Source organism: Mesocricetus auratus, unplaced genomic scaffold (assembly GCF_017639785.1).
Source record: "Mesocricetus auratus isolate SY011 unplaced genomic scaffold, BCM_Maur_2.0 Super-Scaffold_15014, whole genome shotgun sequence".
NCBI classification, from domain to species: domain Eukaryota; kingdom Metazoa; phylum Chordata; class Mammalia; order Rodentia; family Cricetidae; genus Mesocricetus; species Mesocricetus auratus.
This window is the reverse complement of record NW_024429186.1, coordinates 79,231,904-79,257,549: the sequence shown is the minus strand read 5'-3', so window position 1 is coordinate 79,257,549 and position 25,646 is coordinate 79,231,904. Positions and strand designations below refer to the sequence as shown.

Here is a 25,646-nt window from a genome sequence, read left to right as displayed (position 1 = left end):
GACAAATCACCCTTCGGACAAATCAAATGTCTTCATTTAAAGCTTACCTGGATTTGGCACACTGCCCAGCTTTTACAAAACTACTGACAATAATACTTTCACCACCAGTTTGCTTATTAAAAAAAGAAGAAGTTAAAAGAAAAAAGTTTTTGCTATGATTGCTTTAACAAAAAAAAAAAAAAAAAACAAAGACCTTTTTAACCCACAAAAGACAATTGCTTGGTGAGAGCAAAGTTTGCCTCTGAGTTAGCAGCTTGAGGAAACAGGATCCGTGGGTGGGAGTGAGGTGTGCTCTGCCCATAAATAGAGGCTCAGGGCTCTGCTGACACATTCAGAAGCTTGGACTGCAACCCGGGCAGCTCACACAAAGCAGGAGGGCGGGGAGCCCAGGTAAGACAACTGACAATCACTTTGTTGGTGCACTTGCTAGAGGAAGCTGTGGCCTCTGACTGCTGTGCACGTTGCAGGCAGCAAGGCTCTGAGCAGGTCTCACGCAACCCTCAGAAGCTCACTATGGTCTTTCTTTGGCTTAAAGTGGTGGAGAATCCCATTCCTGCCTAGGTTCAGTGTGTGAGATGCTTCGCCCCTCATTAAACTGGAAATTTACAGGTGGGTGAACTCATGAGTTTTCAACCTGCATCAGGGTGCAGAAAATCCTGTGTCCACCCCTGTACTAGGTAATGCAAAGGCCATGGGCTCTGGACTGTGAAAACTCAGCTCAGATTGCCCCCTGGGAATATATTCTTGCAGAACGGGAAACAGTTTTCTTTATGCTTCTGCAGATTTTAAGAGTGTCAGAGGGGAGAGCTGGCACTTTCTGAAGTAACAGCAACAGAGTCACTGAAACCTCCAGCAAGGACATTCATGGGAATGGAGTGACAGTAAAATGCGCTGATTCCAGAGAATAAGTGGCCCTTGGGGTGGGGAGCACCTGCAGATTATCACAGTCTTGCAATTCTGTCTTGGAGTCTCCAGCGCTGTGGGCTTCCAGGGGCTTACAGATGATTGTAGAGTGGAATGTTTGCAGAACAGATTGTTTTCACCGTGAAAACAGAGTAGAGAGAATCACAGAAAGCCATCTCAGAGCAGGATGTGTGGACAGCAGTGCTATATTGGCCTTCCTTGAAGCACCCTGCCATAAAACACATGTGACACATCAGTAGTTCCAGCCCATAATCTGCAAAGCTATTGCAAGGAGGCCTAGGAGCCATTTGTACAGCAAGAATTGACAGTGGTCTAAATACAGCACTTTGCCACGAATTCCCTCTTATAGACTCCATATAAGTGCTTATGCAAGTAATATATATTCAATTATTTGTTGAGAAAGTCAAATAAGTTCATCTATACTTCTGAACCAGCTTGTGTTCCAGAAATATAATAATTCTCATACGAGGTACCTCATCCATTTTTAAATAATGAACAGAAGTCAGGACACGAATACAGCTGCTAGGTATCGCTGGCCTATGATATGCTTAAGTTGTGACTGCAGAATTTCAGAAGATAAAAATCATGAGGAGCATTCCTGCATCCTTACAAATGTGGAAATGTCTGACATTGTGTCACCGCCTTAGCTTGTCATCTTTTCTGAGCCTCTGTGTGGCTGTGCACTGTGCCTTGGATAATGGTTGGCCAGTTTAGTTTAAGGCATCACTTGGGTTGGTGACTGGCTTCTTTTTACTCCTCTGACGTCTAGCAAATATTCCCACTTCGGGCTCACAGTTTATGAGGCCCTTCCCTCTCTCCTAAGCACTTACACCACGACACTCTACCTGCTTTCTTGGTAGAGACTACTTGACTTAATGAAGAACGATACCAATACTAGAGACGGACGCTGTAGTTCTGCAGTGCTTTCTGGGCACCGTTAGGACTTGGCTTTACCAGATTTGAAGTCTGCAGTACCCCAGGGTATAGCCCATAGGTACTCTGAGTGACAGGAAACACAGCCTCCTTGGCCTTCCCTCCTGCACTCACACACTTGTCATTCAGAGCCCTAGTCACGATCATCTGCTGCAGCTTTCCCTGGTAATTAACTGTCAATAGCAGAGGGGGAGGAAAGGGAACTTAGCAGAGAACCAGCCTGGGTTTTACTCCCTGTGTCATGTGCATCACAGACTACATCTGTGCACTGGAGAGGATGCCCTCCCCTGCCACACAGGCTCACACTAGGGCAAAGGATGCTCATTTTATGTGCCTTGGTCAGTTCACAGCGAATGCCATCTGAGCAGATCCTCAGCAGGGAAACGGGATGAGTCTCCAGAGAGGTGGCAAAGCTAGCATGCTCTACATGAAGTGAGATGTGACCAGGTTATTCACATCCAGTCTTCAGGGGCAAGGTGTCCCTTTCACTGCAAGGGTAAACTGTTCGGGGAGGGGAGATGGGAATTAACACTTTCCCTCTGAACTCATCCCCAAAATCTTTTCATCTCTCTGAACCTTAGAGTCTTCATCTACACAGTGAGAAATCGGGGAAGGGGGAAGAGAGGTACCCCAAATTACCTTCCATCGCTATGCTTTTTAGTGCAACTTTTAAATGTGCTTTTCCTTAGCTGCCAAGTATATACATCTACCTAGTTATACATTTCCTTACGATGTGTATCATCCTATTGTAAGATAAGACACAACAAATATTATGTATCCATTGATAGAGGAAGCGAAGACGGTGAGGGCAGATAGACAGCAGAGGTTAGCTCAATAAGCATTCCCAGGAAACTCCTGCGTCCTGTGGAAGATGGCTGCCTATCCACGCCTGTCCCATCTCACCTGGGTGTAACCCGGTTCCCGATGCTTCCCACTGTTGTGATGCACTCCGTAGAGTCTAATTTCTTCCCGTTCGTTTCCCGTGTAGATTGCCATGGAGAAAATTTTGGCGTCAGCCTTCCTGCTTCTTGTGGCCCTCTCCTATACCCTGGCCAAAGAAACCACAGTCAAACCTGGAGCCAAAAAGGACGCAAAGGACTCTCGGCCCAAACTGCCCCAGACCCTCTCCAGGGGTAGGTGCCAACTTTTTGTCGGTTCCCAACTGCAACTTCATTCATAAAGACTCCCCGACTCTTGGTATTAAATGTGTCTGCTGGAGATACTTGGGAAACTTCTTTTTTCTAGATTTAGCATAGTTAATAGTCAGGTAATCCCGCTCCGGAGGCTTTGGTTCTTCAGTACTAAGCACATATTATCCGGGTTTTTACCATCACTTTTCAGCAGGCTTGAGCCTGAAACTGTGGTGGATTTAAAGGTACCAATTCCTCTTGCTCTAGGTTGGGGCGATCAGCTCATCTGGACTCAGACCTACGAAGAAGCCTTATACAAATCCAAGACTAGGTAAGGAGCTCCTGGAGTCTCTCGTGAGCGCCATCTGGTGGTAACTATCGGGTGCCATGACGTCCTGCTAAACATCTGATCTCATCTCTCTCACAGCAACAGACCCTTGATGATCATTCATCACTTGGACGAATGCCCACACAGTCAAGGTAGTCTGTTCTTCTCAATTTCTTCTAGAGGCTTTGTGTTGGGTCAGGGTTTGGATCACTCATGTTTACGTTCCTAGAACCTAGCACTGTTGAAGAAGAAAGAGTATCTTAAAACATTTAAAAAGAAGTTTGAATGTTTCCATGTTTTGAATAAACTATTGGCGAATATTTTGAATAAAAAACGCTGGGGTCCGGGGGCTGCAGAGATGGCTCAGCGGTTAAGAAATGCTGGGGTTCATAATTAGCTTCTTCCATTCTCTTCATGCGATACATCAACAGATACCATGGGATTGACTGCTAAAATATATCTCCAGTCAGCGCCAGCCTCACACACATGCAGCCTGCCCACTTGTAGAGGCTTCCTGCGTTTGATGCAGTGAACTCATCGCTGCCTTCACTTAATGATTCTTGTGTGAGGGACTCTACATTTCCATTCCCTGCTGGTATTAATTAGGTAGCTCTTCTTACCCAAACCCAAATGCCTTCTGTTACCTCAATGCTACCACCTTAGTCCAAGCCAACATTGTAGCTTGTTCACAATACCACACCAGTCACCATGGATCACACCAGTCAGAGCTCTCTGCACAGAGAAGCCGGACTGAAGCTGTTCAGCACAACTCAGATCCTTCACTGGTGTGCCCCAGTGGCTTCTCACCACAAGTAAAGCCTGGTTCCGGAGATGGACCCCACCTGGCCAGAGCTCGGTTTCCCTTTCCTGTCAAGGTCACATATTCCCACTCTGTCCAGCCTTCATGCAATTCACCCCTATTAGCCGAGGCTTTTATAGCCCCCTCTGCCTGAGGCAACCTGTCTCCAGCAGTCTGGGCACTCTCTGACCTCAGCCTCCCCTCCTACAAGAGATCTGCGTGACAAACTCATAGCTCTCCAAGCCTTTGTCCCCCGCGTATGTACACCTACATGAAACTACATGTGCAGCATGCATTGTTTATGCTGTGGCTCCCACACGAGCCTCCGAACTCTGCAAGTGGCCTGTGCCTGTCTGTTCCAAGTGTTTTCCTAGTCTATAAAATCATGTCTGCTACAACGTAGTTGTTCAACAACATCCCAAATCATTTGCTGGAGGGGCAAAGTAGGCATTGCATTTAAACCACGTTTCAACTTACAAGACAACAGAAAGCAAGAGTTCTAACTAAAACTGTATAGATAATTGCTCAATGACTTTTTTTTCTTATGTCACAGCTTTAAAGAAAGTGTTTGCTGAAAATAAGGAAATCCAGAAACTGGCAGAGCAGTTTGTTCTCCTCAACCTGGTTGTAAGTCCCCCTCACCGTCACCCCCATCTCGTCTGGCTTCAGTGTCTGATTCATCCTTTCTGTGCATCTCAGTGATGCTGTGTCAGCTAGGGTCTCTTCCAAGTATCCCATCTTACAGATGAGAAACCCACACTCTTTGACTTTATTAATAATCTCATTTTGAAATTTTGCATTACTGGTATTGGGACCAGCACCTGGCACACACCGAGGAGTATTCTGCCGCTGGGTCACATCCTTCACCTTTTCATCGGGCATTTATGCGGCACACATCTTTTCTAGTAATTAGTAATCTTACCTGAAGAACATTCTTCAGTGGTCGGTACCTCTGCGCTGCTATGGTAACCGTTGTTTTTTTTTTGTTTGTTTTTTGGGGGGGTGGTGGTGTTTGTTTGTTTGTTTCTTTTGTTTCGTTGCAAATCACTGCCTTTGCCCGTCTCCTTACAGTCCTGGCTCACGAATCCCTGTTACTTCTTTCTCTCCGTGGGAGGGAGCTCTGGCGGTCCAGATCTGCCCATGTGTCCTGGACTTTCGCTTCATTCCCCATCACCAACCCTCGTGCCTTAGCCACGCTGCTACCCTGTAACAAATGGTCTCCCCGTCCAATCACACGTCTTCCCCCTGGAGCTGTTTGGCTCTTTTTGAGTATCACATCCCTTGGCTTCCTGCCTCCTGTCCTGTATCCCGTGCTGCTCTTTCTGCTCTGTGACTCTGCCCTCTGGTCTGTGCTGTGAACTCTTTCCAGAAAGGTTCTCTGGCAGCACCGTAGGCCCACGGCACACTGAGGGACACATTCTCTTTTCTGATTAGCTTTTTAAATTAGCATAAAATGCAATGGGCTCCGCTGTGGCATGTTCATGGGCACGTTGTGTTTGCTGCCTCTTCCCCGCCCCCCAGTCTCTTTGCTCATCCCTGAAGCCCTCCTTCTGGTTATATAACCCTTTTCCAGTCCGCCAACCGTCTCTTAATTGTTTCACCACTCACGGTGCCCCCTCTAGCCCCAGGGAGATTTAACAGCACTTTTTTATTTGCATTGGCAAGTTTGAACACACCTAAAGAACAAACAGCTGATTTTGTTTTGTTTTTTCCCAGTATGAAACCACAGACAAGCACCTTTCTCCTGACGGCCAGTACGTCCCCAGAGTTCTGTTTGTGGGTAAGTGGGGTCCCAGGGGCATAAGACACACCGAAGATTATGCAGCTGCAGCCACATCCTGTCTCCCCCAACATCACACCTCCCGTCCCTGTCCCAACCTCACCAGTCACATCACTGTGAGCAAGGTCACCAACCTCTAGCAAGGGGAGTGGCATTCTGGGCGGGAAAAACCGCTAAGTGTCACATATACTTTCATCAGAGCGCCTGAACTGCTATCTCCATAAATACTCCTCTCTTCCTCTGTTTATTTTAACTCCCATCTTCTGCTCCAAGCACATCTGGGAAGGCAGGGCCCTGCTTTCATCATTGGCCACCAATTTCCCAGCTTCTGCTTGCTCGTTAAGTATTAGCGTGGCAGAGCTACATGCTTCTGCTCGTCATAAAAGCCCAGTGTGATCCTGTCATAGGTTCTCCATAAGTGTTAATTGAGTAGCTTCACAAATATACGACGTTTGGCTTTAACCAGACATAGCCACTTAAATTGTGATCAAGCCCGCTGCCCAGCAGAGCCCATCAAGTGGGCAACTGGGGTAATTCATCAGAGCTTGCACTGAAAGCGGAAAACAGGGCGGAGAGAAGCGAATGATGGGGCAAAGAGCCAGAAGGGATGGATTAGAGCACTCATTTGCAGAAAGGTCTGAGCACCAGGAGCAGCCTGGGGCTTGTCTAGCTGTGCCTTGAATGGGATTTCCCTTAAAGCCTCCTGGATGTTTCTGAGCACATTCATCCGCAATCCTTGCCTTCAGTCACAGCACAAATCCCAGGTGCTAACTTGTAAAGCTCACTGGTCCTCCACGCTGGCAGAATGTTAGAATCCTGTGAAGGTTTGAAAGAGGCCGCTGCCCTTAAACCAGTGCCACCACGGTTTTTAAGAGCCTCCAGGCAGTTTGAGTGTGTAAGGCCTTGTGTGAATCTTATCAGAAGGCCAGCTGTGTCTTTGCATCCTTCATGTGGAGGCATCATTGCTAAGTCTTTGTTGAACAAATGGATCTCTCTGCTTCTGGTAATTCATTGTCTGTCGGTCCTGGCCGAACACTTTAAAGTGACAAAGACAGTCCCCTCCAGGATGTGGCTGACCGCAAACGCCCAGCTGGTTCTCACACGTCGTCTCCCCGTTTCAGGACCTTCACTTCACCAGCCCTCTTTTCCAGCTTTAGGAATCTAGCTCAGGGTCTTGTGGGCACTCGGCGAATGCTCTGCCGTCAAGCCCCACCCCACCCCTCAGCCACGCCTTTCAAACCAAGTATCTAAACCTCTCTACACTCCCTTCCTGTTCTTCCAATGTACCAAGCCTTTAAAGTCCCCTGCTCGCACTAATTACCTAGTTTCAACTTCATAAAAGTATGACAGAAAGAATGTGTTTGTTTGGGGGTTTCCTTGTTGTCTTTTGCTTTTTGAGACAGTTTTACGTAATCCAGGCTGACCTCAAACCCTCTATGTAGCCAAGAATAACCTGAACCCTCCTACCTCTAGGCCCAAGTAGTACTGAGATTACTGGCATGCCCCTCCATGCTCAACTTGATAGATGGATTTAAACCTAGAGGAATATTTAAAGAGAGATAAGGGGTAATTCTTAAGTCTTTTTTTTTTTAATGCAGCTGATTAACCACAAAGTATTGAAAAATGGAAGTAGAAAGCACCATGGGCAATTGTCTGATCCAGCTGCGCTTAGGGACTGGCTTTATTTGGTTTAAAGAAAGAAAGATTGGGCTATAGCTCCATCGGCAGAGCGCATATCTAGGATGGGCAAGCCCTGGGTTTCCTGGTATAAACTGGGTATGGTGGCTCCGGTCTAAAATTCCAGCACTTGGGAGGCTGAGGCAGGAAAATTATAATGAGTTTGGGATAAACCTCATGCACATAGTAAGTTTCTTGCTAGCCTGGGCTACAAAGTGAGACTCTGTCAAAAACAAACAAGCAAACAAAAAAAAATAATAATTAAATAAACAAAAAGGCAGAGAATCAATCTGACCCAGATTAAACTTGTACCCCACCCTCCAGCCCCAGCCCACAAATCACATGCTTCATGCCATCTCTCACTTTCATACACCCCAATGGAGCATAGCCATAACCAAGTATCAGCATGAAAGTATCCAGTCGCACCGCCCAGAGGTGATGGCTGCACGCCTTTAATCCCAGACTCAGGAGACACAGAGGCAGGCCCATCTGTGAGTTCGAGGTCAAACTGGGTTACAGAGTGGGTTCCAGCATAGCCAAGACTGTTTCACTGCAGGGTCAACCTGGGGGGAGGGATCCAATTACCAAAGCTGTTTTTTAGGGAAGACAGTCAGCTGCAATGAAAGCCCTTTGAAATCTCAGGGTAGTCCTGTCGTAAAGAATACTGGGTTTTCGCAAGGAAAACCCCCCAAAATATGCTCTGTCCTACATTCAGGGCACTTAGGTAGGATGGCGGGGCTCAACATCTTTCCCAAAAACAGCACCGTGCAACTAGCTGTTGAATGTTTCCTGAACTGCTTTGCCCTGCTCGGGTGGTAACTCCCGGGGGGGGGGGGGGAGGGGTCGGGTAGCAGAACAGACTAGGCAGAGCATGGGCACAACAGCTTCAACACACAATCCGGGCTCCCCGGAAGCGGAAGTGTTCCATCCTCACTCTGTCTTTGCAGACCCGTCCCTGACAGTGAGGGCGGACATCACTGGGAGATACTCAAACCGTCTCTACGCTTACGAACCTTCGGACACAGCTCTGTGTAAGTGTTGCCTCCAGCTTGGTCAGAGATGCCTACTGCGTTAGCGATGGGGAGAGACCCCGACTGAGATGGGCTAGACCTCTGCCCTGGGGTGCCAGAGAACCAGTTTGACCAGTCTGACTCCGAATAACTTTTTGCACCGTCTAACAAAACCTTCTGTTAGATGGTGCAAACTTAGAATAGTAATTACACGGGGTGAGGGGAGCCTGGACCTAGAGAATGTGAGCGCTCCCACAGCTCATTAACAACGTCTCCAGTACAAAGGGCAGCATGTTCCAAGCGTGGGCATTTATGAGACTCAGGGTTTGTTTTCATAAGATGGAACTCAAAGTTAAGGGCAGACACCCAAACAGGTAACATCGCCATGCCTTCCCTGCTTAATAATTACTTGCAGGAGTGAATAGTAGCTACTCAGAACATCACCCAGATACCGAGCTCCATTTCACCGATGGGATAGTGATCCTAAGCTTGGGCTCTGGAGCTGCAGTTTCATACTTATCCACTGTGTGACTTAATAACTCAGCCTCTCTGAGCCTGTCCCGTTGCTAAGTGCAACGTTGTTGTGGAGATGGGCGGATTCATCTGTACAAACACCCTTGCTGGGCTGACAGTTCTCTTTGGTACGCCACAGGCTTCTAAAATAACTTGCAGTAGCTGCACACACCTGCTAACATTTCTCATGAACATGATTTAAAATCTGCTTCTAAGCCAGGTGTGGTGGTCCATGTCTTTATTTCCAGAACTCAAAGGTAGATCTCTGTGAGTTCAAGGCCATCCTAATCTACATAACAAATCCCAGATGAGCCAGAAGTACATGGCGGGCCTCTGTCCCAATAACTAATTAAGTTAAAATTAAGTTAGTTTCTACACTAACCAAAACAGTTTGCTGCTGACAGAGCTTGTGCAGCTCTGAGGAAACTAGAAGAGAGGAACCACTAAAGAGCTGAGACCACTGAGAGCTGGGTTGCCAATGTTTTACTCTGCTACAGAGAGAAAAATAACAATAAGATTACCAACTGTTCCCCCTAAGACAATAGGACACTCTGTCAAACAATGGATCCAGTCCCCAAGTGCCAGGGTTTATTGTACCACCAGCGTCTGTCTCAGTTATTTTTCTATTGCTGTAAAGAGACCCCATGACCAAGGCAACTTGCTATGGAAGGAGAAGTTCACTGGGGCTTGCTTACAGTTTCAGAGGATGGGAGCATGGCAGCAGGCGGGCAGGCACGGTGCTGGAGCTGAGAACTCACATCTGATCCACGAGCAGGGGTCAGAGAAAGAGAGAGAGAGAGACAGACAGACAGACAGACAGACAGACAGACAGACAATGGTCTCAGTCTGAGCCTTGGGGACTCAAAGCCTGCCTGCCCCCAGGGATAAATCTCCAACAAGGCCACACCTCCTAATCCTTCCCAAACAGTTCCTCCAACTAGGGACCAAGCATCCGAATATTTGAGCCTGGGGAAGGGGAGGGGGGCATGCTCATTCAAACCGCACTGTCATTTCTAATGGAACTTAACTGTCCTAATTTTTGTCCCGCCAGTGCTGGACAACATGAAGAAAGCTCTGAAGCTACTAAAGACAGAATTGTAGAGCCAGCTGTGCGTTGCACCAGGTGATGAGGAGGCAGGAGCACTGTGAACTCGCTGATTACATCACAGTTTAATGTTACAACACATGTATTTTTTAAACACCCATACGCATATGTGGGGAGACAATATATTGTTATCTACTACAGTGAAGCATGGTTTTCTAAAAAATAAAGTCTTGTGAGTACTCCAACTGAAGGGTTGTTTCTATTGGTTTTTTTATAGAAAAAGCTATTTGGACCAGCCTAGCACAGCAGGCCATGGCTAAAATCCCTATAGGGGTGGGATCACCGTCCTGAATTGGAGGCTGTGAGTTTGAGCTACAGTGGGATGCCATCTCAAAAAACGGGAAAAAATTTAATTTTTTCAAATTAAAAAAGTAAGGAAGGAGGGAAGGAAAGGCTATTTGGTTCCGGTTTGCTCACTAAACGGGAACATTGAACACATGAAATGCTCATGAAGGAGCAGGACAAACAGTGAAGATAGAAACTATCGAAGTCATTGCTGTCATCCTGACATGCTACAGGGGATTCTTGACAAGACATGAGCTTACCCTGCAGAAGCAATAAACAGCACATGCTTTAGTGTAAAGGGTAATACAGGAAGACCACACACACACACACACACACACACACACACACACACACACACTAAAAATCACATGTAGAAGCAGCCATTCCCATACTAGTAGAAACCCCTAAGCACACTCTCAGTAGTCCAATTATAGACAGATTTTTTGCATCTCAGAGAATCTCCAGCACGTCTGATGGCTGTCTGCAGAAGACTCGCCCACTGGAACAGTCACTGGCGGGCCTGTGCTTACCCACACTGTGAGAACGCCTTAGAGATACAGAGAAGTGCCCTTCTCCAGGTGCAGTCTGGAGGAGCCAGAAAGCAGGCCTGGAGCGGGCTCAGACTGACTGCCTCAGCTCATCCGAATGTGGCTGGGAGGAGGCAAAGGGCAGCAGGGGTCTGTGGTGAGGTCGAGGTCAGAGGTCACTGCTGTTTGGAGAAGGAAGGGAGTACAGCACAGGGCAGTCCGCCACACTGAATCTCACAATGTCGAGTGGACTTCCTGCCCATCACCCGCAGTGGCCCCGGTGCCCTCAGGGTGGGAAGCATCACTGGATAGCTCCTTTGGCAACTGTTGATTTTCCCAGAGTGCTTTGCTGCCTCTCACAGGGATGGTGACACAAAAGTCTATGGTAAAACATCATGGGGGCATGAGTTTACCCCTTACAGTCGGGGAACTTGCTTGTCTTGGAGAAGGAAAAGCATTCCATTCAGGAAGCTAGAGGGCAGGCAAGATGGCTCTGCAGGAGAGAGCATCTGCCCCTGAGATCTGAGTTCCGCTCCTGGGATCCGTATGGTGGACGGAGACAATAACTCCTGCAAGTTGTCCCCTGAGCTGTACATGTGAGCCATGGCATGCACGTACACACACACACACACACACACACACACACACACACAAACACACACACACACCACAAAATGAGAAAATAAAGGTTTGGGATGGCTCAAAGGTTAAGAAGATGTATTGCTACTGCAGAAGACCCAGGTTCAGTTCCCAGCCACAAGGTGGCTCACACTGTCTACAGCTCTAGTTTCAAGGATGTCACACATTCTTTTGGTCTCCATGGGCACTGAGCACACACAGTACACAAATGTGAATACAGGCAAGACATGCATTCACATAAAATAAAAATAAATAAATCTTTAAAATTCTTTGAAAGATAATGAGCATGAAAAACCAGAAAAGACCATATGAAAAGAACTGAAGGTTCTGTCTTACATTTATAACTACAGGAAATATGAAATACAAGCACCAAAAATCTACAAGAGCTGGAGATTCCACTCTGAAAGCACTTGTTGTAGAACTTGCTCATAGAAACATTGACAGTACCCACTTTTTCTGCCAAATCCAACTCTCATCATAGCATCTTCTATTTGCGCTTAAATTTCAATAAGAATGTACCTAGATTACTTCTTTGACAGATAGTCATAAGACTGGAGCCGATTGTGGAGGGTATTGTGTCTGAAAGCTGAAGAAAAATGTCAATAAACATGGGAGTGGAAAATGGTATGAAAAACAGACCAGTGGTGCCTCAAAGCACTGACTGTGAAGTAAGAACCCATAGTCATGCATGTCTGTGTATAAGAAGTAAGAACCCATGGCCATGCATGTCTGTGTGTATAAGAAGTAATATCCCATGGGCATGCATGTCTGTGTGTATAAGAAGTAAGCTCCCATGGCTATGCATGTCTGTGTGTGTTAAGAAGTTAAGGTCTACCAGGCTGAGAGCTGAGCCAATCTGGAGACTGACAGTTGCGGTCAGTGGTCCTGATCCTGCCCAGCCAATGAGGAGTGACCATGAGACCCCGCCTGAGACCCTAGCAACAGGTACTGTCAGAGGTGCCTCGCCAATGAGGAGCAGCTATGCAGTGGCAGTGTCGATGGATCAGAACACACGGGTGCTGGGGGGCTGTATAAGTTTCTACCCATTGGTAAACAAACGTGTCTACTGTTTTTTCTTTCACCTGACTCCTGGGGTCTGTGTTGTTGACTCCGTATCTCTTCCCCCTCCCCCACTCTGGGAGCCTTTAGGACCAAGCAACATCTGACTCCCAGAACAGGAACTTCTCGCATAGGCTTTGAACTCCCTAGTAGAGTCCTTTTTTTTTCTGTTGCAGCTCTAATTTTTGGGTTTTGCCAGAACAGGCTCTAGTGTCTCCCTCTCCTCACCCGTGGTGCTGGACAGCGCCGCCCAGATAGTGTATTTGGGTGAGAAGGCCCCTCCATGTTGTGTGTGCTCGGTCCCTTCAGGCAGGTAAGCGTCGGGACCCCCATTCTTTCCTTCTGTGTTGTCCGTCATGCCTGTCTGCCCGTGCAGTTAGGAAGGCACTTGTTTTTTCTGTCCCTCCCACGTTGACTGTCATCTTCTGTCTGAGAGATGCTCACCTCTCCTTCACCCCCCCCCCCCCCCCCGTCCATATCTAATCTCTCCATGACATCCAATGATGAGGAGACAGACAGCTCAAGCCCTCAAGCCCTCAAAGCATGCTAAGGAGAACAAGGCCACAGTTAAGACCGTGTGTGCCTCTCCCCATCAACCCCACTTCTGCTGCAATACCCTTGGACTAAAGTGTCACAATGTCCACCAGCCTCTGAAGGCAAAAGTTCCCTTGCACTGCAGTATGACCCCTAGCCACCACAGACTCCCTCCCCAGGCCTCCGAGGCTGGCAGAAGTCTTTCCCATCAGCCTGGGATAAAATGCCATTAAAAGTTGTGCTGGTTGCCATTCTTAGCTGGAAATCGGCTTATGATGATCAAGCAGAAGCTCAAGCAGGAACACACCTCTTAATTAACATTCCCGTGACCCCTGACATGCTCACTAGATGAGGTAACTGTGTCCATCCCATCAATCAGGCACAGGTTGGCCATCAAGCCTACTACCAACAGGTTCCTGGACTGTCTCACCAGAGGCTAAGAGAGACCCTCATCTGGCCTTACAGAGGTCCTTTTCCATATGAACTTTCTCAGTTTTGATGACAAGCAGCTCAGCCAGGCCTACAAGGGGCGTCTCCGTCAAGGAACGCACCCCCCCCCTGCCCTTGGTGAGTTGGAGGGATCCTATCTCCCTCCAATGACAGCCACCACCCCACTGCTTACTGGTGGGTGGGTGACGGTATGCTTGTGTTTTTCCTCAGACTGTCACATTGTCAATATGGGTCCCGAATAAGAGATGTGTACCCGGCCATGGATCAGCCTGCTTCCACCAAGGAGGGAATGACCCAGGATGGGTAATGTATATACTCACAAGCAAATTGGTTTATTTTAGTTAAATCAGACAAGGGCAGAGGTTATAGCCTTTGACTCTGTTTTTTTTGAAAAGTTTGGCATAATATAAAAAGGCTACTTGATCACTCCAGGATGATCACATATGCATTTAATTGACGGGGTGGTATTGTTAATCCTTGTGCTCTTTAAATGTCTCCTGCAGCGTATTAGACAGCAGGGGCAGCAACTGAGGTGACTCTTCAGAGTTAATGGCTCTTAGGTTTGAGAATGAATTTCCAAGCTAGTTTTCCTAAGGAGAGTAGTGACCAGTGGCTGGGCTCTGATTTCCCCCTTTCCAACTGTGTCCCGATGTAACAGGACATCAAGGAAAACTTCAGCATGGGGCTGGAGAAACGGCACAGAGGTGAGGAGCGCTCCAAGTTCAGTTCCCAGCACCCACATCAGGCAGCTCACAACGGCCTGTGATTCCAGATCAGGGGGTGCAGCACCCTCTTCTGGCCTCCTTCGGCTCTGTTCTGACATGCACATAACCTACCCTCAGAGACACATACACAATTAAAAATTAATTGTAAAAATTAAACAAAAAATAAAAACAGGGCTAGCCCCAACCTCTCCACATCTCCTTCCCTCAAACACTGTTTGCATAACCCCCCTCACTATCCAGAAGCCTGGTAAAGTTGGTCTTTAATGCTCACATGTCATCTCCGATAAGAACATTCCTACATAAGCAGTCATGTCTATACGGTTACAGTGTGCTTTTCTATGAACTACTTGGTGGCAATGCACTCCTGTCTCAGTATTCTCTCAGCTAAAAGGTAAAATAGTTTCACATATCTAATGTATTTATAAAGTGATGAATAAACGGAAGCAAGGTAAAACAAATATTTAAGAACACCAGGAAAGAGGGTTTGGCTCAAAGAAACCAAGAACTGAACGCCTGGCCTGGTTTCCTCTCCCTGTCTGAAGGGTCCTGCCTGGCAGTTATTTTCAAGGTTGAGCATGCAGAACTGGTTTTCATAGTAAACACAGTGCTTCCCACAGAGCACAGGATCAGAGTTGAACTTCACCCGTGGTGAGCTCGGATGTGAGGTGAGCGGTGACAGCCAAACCTTTTCCCTTTGCACTAGCTGTATTTTCCTGAGCTCAAATTTCACCGTTAACACCAAGGCCGATGGAGCAAATGCTCTAAGGAACATTCCTCTAAGTGGAATGTGTAAACAGGGACTCAGAACTGCTTAGGCAGTGAGCTCCTTTCAAGGAGATAACGGTTTGGGTGGAAGGGACCTTCTTTTGGTGTAACTTGAGATCTGCACTCTGTGCTGCAGACATCACACTCTGTGGCTGCAGGTACACAGGGGAGCACCCATCCTGCAGTCAGGAGGAGCCTTACACAGGGGAGCACCCATCCCGCAGTCAGGAGGAGCCTTACACAGGGGAGCACCCATCCTGCAGTCAGGAGGAGCCTTACACAGGGGAGCACCCATCCTGCAGTCAGGAGGAGCCTTACACAGGGGAGCACCCATCCTGCAGTCAGGAGGAGCCTTACACAGGGGAGCACCCATCCTGCAATCAGGAGGAGCCTTGCCTGGGCTCTGTAGGCTCACAGCTGGGCCATTCATGGAACAGGGTGGGATAGACCTGTTCAGAGGGCTTTCCAGTAGATACTGAGACACCATGAAACAGCAGATGTGTGTCTTCAATCAGAAACAAACAGGGATCACAACAGCATCCTAGGACAGGGCGGATAATCACCCCATTCACATCCTAGGCAAAGAAAAAGTCAGATTCATTTGACATAGAATACCCCGGCTCTTAAACATGTGCATGCCGACTGCCTACTCATTTATTATTTATTGTTCACTTATATAACCTGGCAATTTCAAAATCCTAATGATTCACCCTGGGGTGTGGTAGCACATGAGTCAGGACAATCACCTTAGGTCTGAGGCTAGCCTGGGATACATAGAAAATTCAAAAGCAGCCCAGTATATATAGCAAGACCCTGTCTCAAAAGACAAAATCATAACTAACAGAAATACTCATCAGGGCCGAATCCTGATTTTAAAAACAAAAGCAAAAAGAAATTTATTTTTCATGTGTGTGTGTGTGTGTGTGTGTGTGTGTATGTGTATGTGTATGTTGGGGTATGTAGGCACCTGAGGAGTCCAGAGGCATTAGAAGCCCCTGCAGCTACTAGAGTTACAGACCACTGTGAGCCACCAATGTGGGTGCTGGGAACAGAACTCGGGTCCTCCCCAAAAGCAGAGTGCTTTCTGGACAGCTGATGCATTTCTCCAAGCCCCCAGACCCTGATTCCGACTGTGACCTCAACAGAGCCATGGCAGTAAAAGCACAAACCGAGCCCCAGGCAAGTTTATGTTCTTTGTGTGACGGCCTTTCCGCTGGCAGTCATTTACCCAAGGTGAGCCGCTAGAGGTCCAGAACCTTCTAAGATATTCCGAGCTGCAGATGAGTAAACAGGAAAAATACAGGATGACTGAAGAGGAAAACAGAGTCCCTTCCACAGGCTCCCTTCCTCCCTTCGAGAGTCACATCCCCATCTTATGGCATGCGATGTTCCACCCAGGGGGCCGCAGTCTCAGCCTCGAAACAGCAGGGCTCTGCTTCTGCACAGGGCTGGCCAGCAGAGAGCCTCAGAGGAGTCAGAACAACGAACTGCACCAACGTGCATCAATCCGGGGACCAGCCCTTTACCAGCCGTCTACATCTAAAACTTGACACCCCCCAAAAATAAAATCACCAGTGATGTATCACACGCTGCTCCACACCGAGACAGGAAATGAACCGTCACTAATGGGAAATAATGCGTGTACTCTTCCCATATAAACACCAGTGACTTCTCCAAATAAATACAAACACCTTCCTCATCGTGCAGGTAACAGGGACCACCGAAATAGCTCAATCAGGCATTTAGGAGACAGGTGGTTGGTCAGTAGTGACAGTGCTTGCCACCCAGGCTGATGACCAAGTTTGAGCCCTAGAACCGAGATGGTAAAAGAGAGATCCAATTCTTACTAACCGTCCCCCCCCACACACACACAAGCACACATATATACTTACAAACTGTCCTCTGACACACACCCCCACACACACAAGCACACATATATACTTACTTTTAACCTAAGGATTTGAGGATAACTACCAGTAGACATCATTGCTAGGAGTTTATTTCCAAGGCCTGATTAAACACTATTTTTGGTGTACAAAAAAGCAGAGGGAAAAATGCTGACTTACCTTAGTTTATCAACGCTCCCCATACCATTTTTTGATTCAAACACCCATACACAAAGAAAGGTTTCAGCCTTTAATTTTTAATGTAACATACAGAGCCACAAACACCATTTCTCTCTCAGCTTACGGGAGGTAGCACATTTAAATATGTCTGGATTTGACAACTCACTGTCACAATACCAAGAAATGTCAATAAACAGTTATTTTTTAAGAAAATCAAACATCTTTTTGTTGCACGGGCCAACATATTGATTGCACGTTGCCTACAAATACAGTGTTTTGAACTTCAAATTATTAAAAAAAAAAAGGTCAGATTATCCTAACTCATCCCATTTTAAAAGCTGAAGATAACTGTCACAGCCCAGAACATTTTCCAAATGGCACCTCCTTTACCTTTACTATAAAAGTCAAAAACTAAAGTTCAGTTTCCTAAAGACACAGCTATTTCTGGAATACACGGGTGTAATCATGGAAGACTACGATAACTAAATGATCACTTAGATGCTAACACTTTTCACTACAAGGTAGCTTTCCTAAAAAGACATAAAGTGCAGGGAACTTAGATCTCTCCTAAGGACTGAACACCGCGGACTTCTTCCTGGCTTCATGAACTTCAAGTGTCTTCGGGGGAGCCTCCCGCACAGCACGGTGCTCTGCACAACTACCGGTGAGATGGAGATTGGGGTTCACAATGTCATTTCCCCAGGGGTGCCACACACAGTTTTACAGCACGTAAAAAGGCTAAGAAAGGCCACAGTGGACAGCGCCAGACACCAAGAACTGTGACTACAGAGACCACTGAGGGTCAGCGAACACCATGAATTTCAATTGCCTTTTCAGCAATGTCAGCAAAAAAATGTAAGAGTGAAAATATTTAGTTCCACTGTTGACAGTGTAGTTTTCAGATACTGTTTCCTGTCAAATGAACAAATTACTTTAACTTAAGATTAGAGAAAGTGAGGAAGATGGGAAAACACGGGAGAACTTTTCCTGGCTTCCTCCTCAAAGGAAAGCGCTGGGGTTGGCGCGAGGGTCTTTCTGATTCCTGTATCTGTAGGTCAGCCAAACGCCCAGGATCTGGAATTAAAAGAAGAAGAAGAGGTGAGCGCTGTGCAGATTTAGTTCCTCAACCAACAGAATACCTGAAACTTCTGAATTACTTTTGCATGCTTTCTGTTCAAAGAGGAGAGACTGGGCACGTTGAAGGACAGGCCCTACTAACGCGGCGATGTGACCACTGCCTGGAACCTGCAAATGCTACTTTCTGAGCATTTGCTCAGATTATGCAAGGAAGACATGCTCCAGGAGGGCTCAGAGGAGCTGAGAGGGCCGAAGTGAGAGGACAGAGATAAAGTCTGCTGCCAACGACGACCGGGCAAGAAGGCAGGGGTGCCGCGTGCTCCACACTGGCCGCTGGACCCGAAGCTGGTGCAGCAAGTTTGACTTTTCCATTTTGATAAGCAGCCAAGTGTGAACTCTGCGTGGTTTTCACATTTATTTTTATTGTTCTTAGTTATATGCATATGTGCAAATGTGTCCCCAAGAGTCCAGAGGCCCTGGAGCCCCCTGGAGTTTGAGTTAGAGTGAATGTGAGCTGCCAGACCTGGATGCTGGGAACCAAACTGGGCGAACCTAAATCTTCATCTCCAATGGTAACTGCCCTAAGCAGCAAGCATTACCGACCCGAGCCACCTCTCCAGCCTGTCAAATATTTTTAATAATATCTAGAGTTAGTTATTCAGTCAAAAGTCGGTGGTAGATTCTTCTCAGAAGGCAATTTACCAATACTGAATCTCAGTCGTTTTTTCTTTTTGTGACAGGCTCTCACTATGCAGGTAGATCAGGCTAGCCGGGAACTCAGAGAGATCCACCAGCCTCTGCTTCCCAAGCGCTATGATTAAAGGTGTGAACCACCAAACCCTGCTTATCAAGATCCCTTGACTATTCCTATACTCTGTTGCATTTTATACCTAGAAGTGCATGCCTAGGGGAGAGTACAATGGCATTCCACACACAGGAGTCACCTGTGCAAACATGCACACGTTAAAAGGAAATCAGGTGGCTGGGCTGACCAGGTAGTGCAGCAGATGAAGGCACTTGCTGCAGAGCCTCATGACCCGAGTCCCCGGGCTTCGGTTCCCAGGACAAGACAGGACAGACTCCCCAAAGCTGTCCTCTGACCTCTACACATGCATCACGGCACAAGGGCACCCACACCCAGGTAGCTAAAGAAATGTACGCCAGGCGGCAGTGGTGGCTCACACCTTTAATCCCAGCACTCAGGAGGCAGAGGCAGGCGGATCTCTGAGTTCCAGGCCAGCCTGGTCTACAGAGCGAGTTCCACTATGCCCAGGACTACATAGAGAAAACCTGTCTCCCAATGAATGAATGAATGAATGAATGAATGAGTTTTTCTAAGAGGTGGGATGAGATGGCCTTGGGGGGGGCACTTTGTGCAAAGCCTGAAGACCTGAGTTCAATCTTCAGAAACTACATGGTGGAAGGAGAGAGCAGATTCCACAGGACTGTCCTTGTGACCCTGACACTCCCACTGTGGCACAAGCATGTTGCCCCCCCAGTACACACACATAATAAGTATGATGCAATTTTTAAAAACTAAAAAGTAAATGGCCAACAGATTAAGCAATCCCATCCACGGCTAAATTCTAACCATATAAAACACAGATTTTTTTTTTTTGCAGTTTGTAAGGACATATGTTGCTCCTCTAAGTAGCCTAATCTGCTTCTGTAGCTATACATACAAACTCTGTCAGAAGAATTATCTGATCTCCATTCTTCTGCTCTCTGTTTAAAACAGATGCGTGATGTGGGCAGCTCATGCTTCAAAAACAATGGCACACTGTCTTTTTCTAACAGCGCATAATATGACATATATAGTACTTTATCAGTGGTTACGAAACACTAGCTTCCAGTACTGCTCACAGCTCCCCAGCCATGCACCGGCTGGAGCTTCCCCTCATGCTCCCCGGCCGGCTCTCTGCGGCCGTTATTTCCCTGGCAGGGTGAGACACACGGCAAGATTGCTCTCTGTGGCCGTTATTCCCAGGCAGGGTGAGACACAAGGCAAGATTAAACAACCTGCCCCCAGGCCACACGATGAGCAAGCAGGTGCCATTCAGCTTCTGCTCCCGTGTCGGACTCACATCTCAATGACCCAGCACACTGTCGGGAAGCAAAAAGGGCCCAAAGACTAATCAGAAACAAACATGGTGAGGGCCAGAGAAGCTGCTCAGCACTGAAGAGCGCGCATGCTACCCTCGCACTCAAGAGCGCGCATGTTACCCTCGCACTCAAGAGCGCGCATGCCACCCTCGCACTCGAGAGAGCGCATGCCACCCTTGCACTCGAGAGAGCGCATGCCACCCTTGCACTCGAGAGAGTGCATGCCACCCTTGCAGAAGGCTGGAGTTTGGTTCCCACAACAATGCCTCACAACCATCTACACTTCCACATCCGGGGATTCTGACGCCCTCTTCTGGCCTCCACTGACATCCACACCCATGTGTGTGTACCTACACATAGATACACATTCACGTACATAATTTAAAAACCTTTCAAAGCTGCTTATAAATAGCCTTGTGTATTCCTTTTACGTGGTTATATAATTGTTTCCATGAAATAAAATATTGCACATGGAATTTTTTTTGCTAAAAGGGAATTTTAAAGCCATCGTGGTGGCTCTCACCTATAGCACCAGTGCCCAGGAGGCTGAGACAAGGAGAATCTGAGACCAGCAGGGACTATGTAGTAAGAGCTCTGCCTCAAAATCAAAACTTTTTTGATACATATTATCAGCTCAGAAGTATCAAGAACTGTTCACACATATTGAGAATGTAATACAGAATACAGAATTAGCATTCCAGTTCTACTTACTAACATACGAAAGTTTACTAATGCAAGCAAGTACATTAATGTAATATAAACATACGCAAACCACGAGAGTAGCTGCCTACAGGTTTTAGAAAGGCAGTAACGGGGAAATGGGGGATGGCTTCCGCTCATCCTCGCCAGCCTGCCTCCGCCTTCGCAACGGCAGCTGCATCCCCACCTGCAGCAAGCGGCCACCAGGCGCAGCGCATTTCCACTGCCAGCTAGGGCACACATACACTCCCTAACGTGTCTGTCCATCACAGCTCCTCTCTAGCTGCCGTCTCGCTCCTCTCCCGCTTGTTCTGCCTGTCTGTCTGCCTGCCTGTCTGTCTGCCTGCCTGCCTGCCTGCCTGTCTGCCTGCCTGCCTGCCTGCCTGCCTGTCTGTCTGCCCGTCTGTCTGTCTGTCTGCCTGTCTGTCTGCCTGTCTGTCTGCCTGCCTGTCTGTCTGTCTGCCTGCCTGCCTGTCTGTCTGTCTGCCTGCCTGTCTGCCTGCCTGTCTGTCTGTCTGCCTGCCTGCCTGCCTGCCTGCCTGCCTGCCTGCCTGCCTGTCTGTCTGTCTGTCTGTCTGTCTGTCTGTCTGCCTCTCTCATGTCCCCACTCTGGGATGGCCTTTCACTCTTTTGCTCTCCCCTTCCCCAATAAATCTCTTGCGTTAGCTCTGTTGATTGGTGTAATTTCTCAGTGGCACACCTTGGCAGGGCCCGCCAAAGGTACCCTTTCTGCCACTTTTTATCCTTTCGGTTTCAGAGGAAATTTTTTTTAAGGTTGAAAGTAACACAATTTCTATGTCGTTTTTATTTTTGAGATTATAACTACATTTCTCCCTTCCTTTCTTCTATCCAATCCCCCCATATATCCCTTGCCACTCTCCTTCAAATTAATGGCCTCTTCTTTCACTCATTATTATTGCGAACATAAATATATATGCATATTCCTAAACATAACCTTCTCGGCCCATATTATGTTATTCTATGCATGTTTCCAGGGTTGACCATTCGGTATTGGATAACGAATTAATGAGCTCTTCTTTGGGAAAGGTCACCTCACTTCTCCCACTCCCAGCTTCTTCAGTTACAGGGGCATTTTTTTTTTTTTCAGAGACAGGGTTCCTCTGTGTACCCTGGCTGGCCTAGAACTCATTCTGTAGACTAGGCTGACTTTGAACTCAAAGATTCGCCTGCCTCTGCCTCCCAAATACTGGGATAAAGACAAGCACCTCCACTGCCCAGCAACAGGGGCAATTCTTAAAAACAAATCTTTACGTGCATATATGCCTACGTGTGTTATAGTATTAATATATATTAAGTATAACATATATCAAGTAACGGTCTACTTATGACAAAATTAAACTATAATTTATCATATAAGTTTAGAAAGATGGAGAAAGACCGAGTCAATCCAGCCTAACCTCTTCACTTAGTACAATTTGCTCAGGGTAACAGATCAAGAACGGCACCCATCATAGAGATCATCCTAGATTTGCCAGACCTCCTATTCCAGGCTGGGCTGTTCCCATCACAGGGTGACCTCAGGAAAAGAGAGCTCTGGAATATTAGCTGTTATGCTGACACGCAGTGCTGTGTCTTCTTGACAGACAAAACACAACTCCCAGTGACCCAGGGGAAAGACAAACCTCTGTAAAACTGAAGAAGAGGCCAATGCCACCAACGAATCTCAAGACCTCTCCAGCATACGCTTCGATTATGGGGGCACATGGCAAGCATTTGTGTCCAATTTTATTACAGCTCTGTATCAATAAGAGAAAAGGCCCATTAGTTACTTCAGAGTACATTTATAAAAAACAGTCACATTAAAAACTGCACACACGCACGCGCCGCGCACACACACACACACACACACACACACACACAAACAAAATTCAGGTCTAGGGTGCTACATCCAATTTGATTGTGGATTTTAAATTGTGTGTAAATTTCCAAGATGGCCATTTCCTGTACATGCTCTGTAGTATCCATCCCCATCCAGGAACTATAAATATGATGTGCAGGTGTCCAGACTACACTGTGTAAGACTCCATCCTACCAGAACAGAGATTCCCATGCTGATATGCATGCATTGTAAGACACCCGGCTGTGGTGGTTTACATAAGGATGTCCCCCATAGGCCCATATATTTGAAGGCTTAGTCACCAGGGAGTAGAACTGTTTGAAAAGGTTATGGATTACCAGGATTGGAAATGTGGCCTTTGTTGGAAGAAGTGTGTCACTGGGAGCGGGTTTTGAGGTTTCAAAAGCCTGTGCTAAACCCAGTTATCTCTCTCTATGGACGTACACACCTGCCTGTAGACCAGAATGTAACTCGCAACTACTTTCCCAGCACCATGCCTGTAAGTCACATTGTCCCCTCCATGGTGATAATGGAATTAACCTCTGAAAAAGTAAGCAAGCCTCCAACTAAATGCCTTCTCCAATAAGAGTGGTCTTAGTCATGGTGTCCCTTCACAGCAACAGACACTGGCTGACAGCCACCAAGGAAACAGGGCAAGGCTACAAGAACAATGAGTCTACAAACAAACACTGAGCAGGAGGACACCAAGCCTGGAGCCATGAGGAAGGGAAAGAGAGCAGGGTAGTTTTGTGTCTCTGACCTTGAGGTGTTGGGCTAGTTAGGAAAGCCAATTTAATACAGACCCCCTTCTTTTGCTAACTCCCTGAAAAACCACATAGACAGAAATCTCCAAGACTGATCATTTCTCCCTCACAATTGGTTTAGGAAAGAGCTGAATGAGAAAGAACTACAGGAAAGAAAATAAGCGCAGTGTGTCTCACTGGACATGGAATGGGTAATTGTGACAGTAGTACATATACAAAATATAACAGGAGCATATGCCAAACAATCCTGAAATATAGTATCAGAAAGGCTACTTCTTCTTTGCTAATCATTATTGAACTGTATGTAACACAATCAAGAAAAAAAAAAAAAGCTCTTATAGTTTGGACTTACAGCCAGGCAGGTGTCATTTGGGTTGTAACTTCGGAAGCCACAGCAGTTCAAGTTCCTCTGGAGGTCATTTCGAGCACTGGCTGTATTGTTCCAACCAACCTCCAGCAGCTGACCCTAGGAAATGCAGTTCATAGATACATTAAAACTTATCATCCCAGCCGGGCGGTGGTGGTGCATACCGTTAATCCCAGCACTGGGGAGGCAGAGGCAGGAGGATCTCTGTGAGTTGGAGCCCAGCCTGGTGTATAAGAGCTAGTTCCAGGACAGCCTCCAAAGCCACAGAGAAACCCTGTCTCAAAAAACCAAAAAAAAAAAAGAGTAGCTGCTACAAGACAAAGGCACAGACACTTTGGAGCTACACAGCAGCCTTTTAAGAAAAGACATCTTGTAACAGCAGTTTTGTTAAGTCTTTCTTAAGGATACAAATGACCAAGACCTGACACTCTTCCCTGAGGTCATCTCCAGGAACCACTCAAGAGCAGGGTAAAACGGCATTCTTGGCAAGAAGAAATATTTGTTCTCCAGTCATTTGATACCAGCACTCAGGAGGCAGAGGCAGGCTATCTCTGTGAATTTGAGGCCAACCTGGTCTACATAGTTCTAGGACAGTCTGGGTTACACAGTGAGACCCTGTATCAAAACAAAAAGAAAAAAACCCTTACTTACCTGTTGGTCCTGATTCAGAGCTAAGCAAGCACAAGACACCGAGAACTGAACAATAAATACAAGGAGGAGAATAATCATATACTGAGGTTACAGGTTAAGGACTGCTTCGTCTGTCATTTATCATTACACCTATTTATTCACTGTATGTATGAGTATATCTGCATGCGCCACGCTGTTCATGAAGAAGACAGCTTGAGGAGTCAACTGTCCTACCTCCATGTGGGAACTGCGGATTGAACTCTGGTCCTTAGATTTGCCTTTACCTGCTGCTAGAAATACTGCAAATGTTCTGGAAGAGCATAAAACAGGAGCATTGACAGTACACTCTAAGCCATTCACCGAGAAACCAGAACAATGTTACCTAAATTCAAAGTGATACACTGTATTATTTTGCTAATACACTGTAACTTTAAATTCATTTCCAAAAATATATAAATAATTATATACAGCAGGCATGGTGGATGACATGTAATCCCCTGGCCTAAGGAGAGGACAGCCTCATCTACAGGGACCCTGTCTCAAAAAGAAACAGAGAGAGAATCAGATTTTGAAAAACTCACATCCAAAATGAAATACAAATTCCGAAACCTGTAAAACAAAAAACAGATCTAGACAAATGTATAAACTCTCTCAAAACTAAACATAAAGAATACACTGCTTAATTCTCAACCAAAGATTAATGTGTTAGGAAGTAACAAAATGAGTTCATTTTAACTCTGAGTTTGCAAAAGAAAATCAGAATTATGCCCAACCTGTAGAACACTATGATGAGGAAGGGTTGGGGATAACTAAACCTAAGGCTTTTTCCTTACAGTTATTCATCCCTACATTGTCTTTCTAAGGGCTGCTTCCTGGCAATGAATTCCCTCGTGATAATA

The 25,646-nt window shown here is 46.7% G+C and overlaps 2 protein-coding genes across 2 annotated transcripts in view; one reads left to right on the top strand and one right to left on the bottom strand.

Moving 5' to 3' along the window:
• Positions 1–268: 268 nt before the first annotated feature.
• On the top strand, positions 269–10,384 carry Agr2 (anterior gradient 2, protein disulphide isomerase family member). Its single transcript, XM_013117835.3, has 8 exons — positions 269–390; positions 2,846–2,990; positions 3,255–3,318; positions 3,415–3,467; positions 4,668–4,741; positions 5,831–5,894; positions 8,519–8,602; positions 10,146–10,384. The coding sequence occupies exons 2-8, from the start codon at positions 2,852–2,854 to the stop codon at positions 10,193–10,195; spliced, it is 528 nt and encodes a 175-aa protein (XP_012973289.1). The 5' UTR covers positions 269–390; positions 2,846–2,851; the 3' UTR covers positions 10,196–10,384.
• A 6,922-nt stretch (positions 10,385–17,306) lies between these two features.
• The window catches only part of Tspan13 (tetraspanin 13), a 29,005-nt gene continuing 20,665 nt past the window's right edge, over positions 17,307–25,646 (bottom strand). Inside the window, exons 3-6 of the mRNA XM_040743238.1 lie at positions 24,769–24,849; positions 24,103–24,216; positions 22,772–22,885; positions 17,307–18,323 (exon numbers count right to left, since the gene is read on the bottom strand). Coding sequence (XP_040599172.1) covers positions 18,249–18,323; positions 22,772–22,885; positions 24,103–24,216; positions 24,769–24,849 — 384 coding nt within the window. The 3' untranslated portion in view covers positions 17,307–18,248. The remainder of the gene's footprint in view (positions 18,324–22,771; positions 22,886–24,102; positions 24,217–24,768; positions 24,850–25,646) is intronic.